This window comes from Nicotiana tomentosiformis, chromosome 2, assembly GCF_000390325.3.
Source record: "Nicotiana tomentosiformis chromosome 2, ASM39032v3, whole genome shotgun sequence".
Classification (NCBI taxonomy): Eukaryota; Viridiplantae; Streptophyta; class Magnoliopsida; order Solanales; family Solanaceae; genus Nicotiana; species Nicotiana tomentosiformis.
This window is the reverse complement of record NC_090813.1, coordinates 109,955,334-109,958,029: the sequence shown is the minus strand read 5'-3', so window position 1 is coordinate 109,958,029 and position 2,696 is coordinate 109,955,334. Positions and strand designations below refer to the sequence as shown.

At 35.9% G+C, this 2,696-nt stretch overlaps 1 protein-coding gene across 1 annotated transcript; it reads right to left on the bottom strand.

Moving 5' to 3' along the window:
- Positions 1-389: 389 nt before the first annotated feature.
- LOC104117336 (LOB domain-containing protein 37) lies at positions 390-1,651 on the bottom strand. Its single transcript, XM_009628381.4, has 2 exons — positions 1,286-1,651; positions 390-1,186 (listed from the first exon to the last, which is right to left on the bottom strand). The coding sequence occupies exons 1-2, from the start codon at positions 1,467-1,469 to the stop codon at positions 696-698; spliced, it is 675 nt and encodes a 224-aa protein (XP_009626676.1). The 5' UTR covers positions 1,470-1,651; the 3' UTR covers positions 390-695.
- Positions 1,652-2,696: the final 1,045 nt, after the last annotated feature.

Sequence of the window (2,696 nt, the reverse complement as noted above, 5' to 3'; positions counted from 1 at the left end):
TGGGCTTTATACAAAAAAAAATTAGTATTAGCTTAATGATGAATGAAGCACTAGATAGCTTCCAAGTTTTCTTTTAAGAGTATGATGGTGACGAAATATTTTTTAAGTCCAAAATCTTATCTAAACTAGGACCTTTGCCAACCTCTAAACCATAAAAATCAAGTATCTTGACCTTTACATCACCATCCCATTTTTCTCACCTTAATTAACATGTTCATAAGCTGGTGTATGTTCTTTTATCTTCTCTTAGTGAGATTGTCACGTACCAATAGTAGCAGATCTTAAATTAAATGTCATGAATTATGAATTAAGAGAGCCTACTATATATTAATTGTTTTTCACATGAATATCGAATTCAGATCATCCAAATATTACAGTTCGAAACAATGTAAAGAAAGATAAGCAATCAATTTATTCATGTCCAACATTCATTAGACTCGTTATGTAACAAGAAAATGTAAAAAACCAATAAGGAGAACAAGAAAAGATTAAGGAAGGAATCACTGGCGAACTTTCACTTTCCCCTCCTTTCAACTGTTCATAATAAAGAAGCTTGAAAGAAGGGAAATCCTGTGCCAATGATTAACAAAAACTCTCCCGGAATTTACTTCCGGGAAAAATCCTCCCCCCATAGAAAAAAACAAGGAAAAAGATTAACAAAAGATTAAGGTTAATAACAAAAACACTACAGCCACCTAATTGAACAAGCTGAGTAATTTCGGTTCATTTCCTTGCTGATTTCCAGTAACAGTACCACTCTCAAAACACGTAGTGGTTCCAGATTCTTCTGAATTCATCGACGGAGTTCCCGGTCGCTGATTCTCCGGCAAAGCGTGACTAATAACCTTCCGACTCTGAAAACCTGGTGTTAAACTTAGATCAAGATCCGCCAACTGTAATACTTTTGAAGCTTCCTCTGGAAAACGGCGTCGTTTCTGCACCTTCGGTTGCATATTGTTTTGACTAGGATGTTCAAGCTTAAATACGTCGGTGCACTCAGACGCCTCATCAATATCTAGTGAAGCACCGAGAAAATCGGGGATTGGCCGCAACGCGCCGCCACGGAGGACTGTTTCCACCGCCGCTTGACAAACGTGCCAATTGCCTGTCCATAATAACCCTACAGCTCCGTTCACTGGGTTCACTGTTCTCCCAGCAGCTTCGTATAACAAGGACTGAAATAAAGCTGCAAATACACAAACGAAATCTCAGTTTATAAGCAAATAAATATTCAGGAAATTAATGAACAAGAGAGTTGTAGACAACTAGGTTACCAAGTACATACAAGGTCGTTGGTTTTCAGGGACAGCGGAAATGAAGGACATGAGTCCAGCACGGCCGAAAAACTTAGCGACAAAGACGGTGGCGTGGCCTTGAGATTCAGCAGTTTCGATCCATTGTAAACATGGCCGAAGAATACAGTTCTCACTGCATCCTTTTCGAAGAACTCGACAACCATTGCAACTCATTCTTTTCTTTTCCTGTTATCTTGTTTGGAATTTTGGATATACAATAAAAAGATGTAGCCTTTATATTAATGGTTACCAGGGCATGAATAAAGATGAGAAGAAGGAGACAAAGGGTACCTATACTTTTGCACCAAGAAACAGAAACTTGGGTAGAAACAGTAGAGAAGATATAGAGTATAGGCAAGGGAAAAGAGAATGAAGTGTGTCTATATATAAACACAAGAGGTGAGAGAGAAAGAGTCGGCTTCAAGTTTTTCACCTTTTCTTTTTGTTAGTTTTTTTCGGCACTCTCTGTATTATAGTAGTATGTGTTATAAAACACTACGTGTAATATTTAATACCAATGGGTTGACATCTAAAACAGAGAGCAAGTAATCTGCTCTAACTAATTAAATCATACTGTTATTGTAAAATTACTTACATTATCTCATTTTCAGAAAATCAATTCACACGTATTATGTGGAGTTATGTTGATGACTTTAAATACTAGATCTATCTTTAAGGTGGTTTAACAAGCTTTACCTATTATACCACGTTAATTTATCAAGTTAAGCTAATTGTAAAAATTTGATTGGGTAAATATGTTGCATCTCGTTAGTGCAAAAAACTTAACATGTGAAGTAATTTGCATTGTAAAAGGAGCGCAACTTGTCCGCTGATGTAAACAATTTTTTTTTTGCACAATAAGGTCATGTTAAATAAAACTAATTATCTGAAAAATAAAGTAGATAATTCACTATAACATGTTAAAAATCATGCTAATAAAATAATTTTATTTTATATTATAGTAGATAGAAGTTAAATCTTTATAAAAATTAAATTTAATTTGTTCAATATAAAAGTTAATTCATAACACAAAACCTTTTTCTTTTGAATGAATTTCTTTCGTGCAGACATCTTTAGTTAACTAGAGTTAAGTTGGTGTTAGCTTTAAAGTTTGGGGTTGGGTGCGGAGTTAAGATATGTTCGGGCCATCAAATACGACCTAAAGAACCATAGTCACCGTCCGTCATGATTGTTCTTCGTTTTTTGTATTTTACGGCAAAAAAACTAGAATTTCGTCCGATTCCCATATTTTTATGTCGCCTTCCGAGTGTGCCGGGCCTCGGTGACCCGGATCGCCTAAAAGTTTTTCAGGCCATCAAATACGACCTAAGGAACCATAGTCACCGCCTGCCATGACAGTTCCTCGTTGTTTTGCGTTTTACGACCAAAAAACTAGAATTT

Bases quoted from the DNA above. Each gene is read 5' to 3' on its own strand.
- LOC104117336 (XM_009628381.4), bottom strand. From the start codon at position 1,469: ATGAGTTGCAATGGTTGTCGAGTTCTTCGAAAAGGATGCAGTGAGAAC. The intron at 1,187-1,285 runs GTATGTACTTGG...GTGTATTTGCAG, and splicing joins CCCTGAAAACCAACGACCTT to CTTTATTTCAGTCCTTGTTA.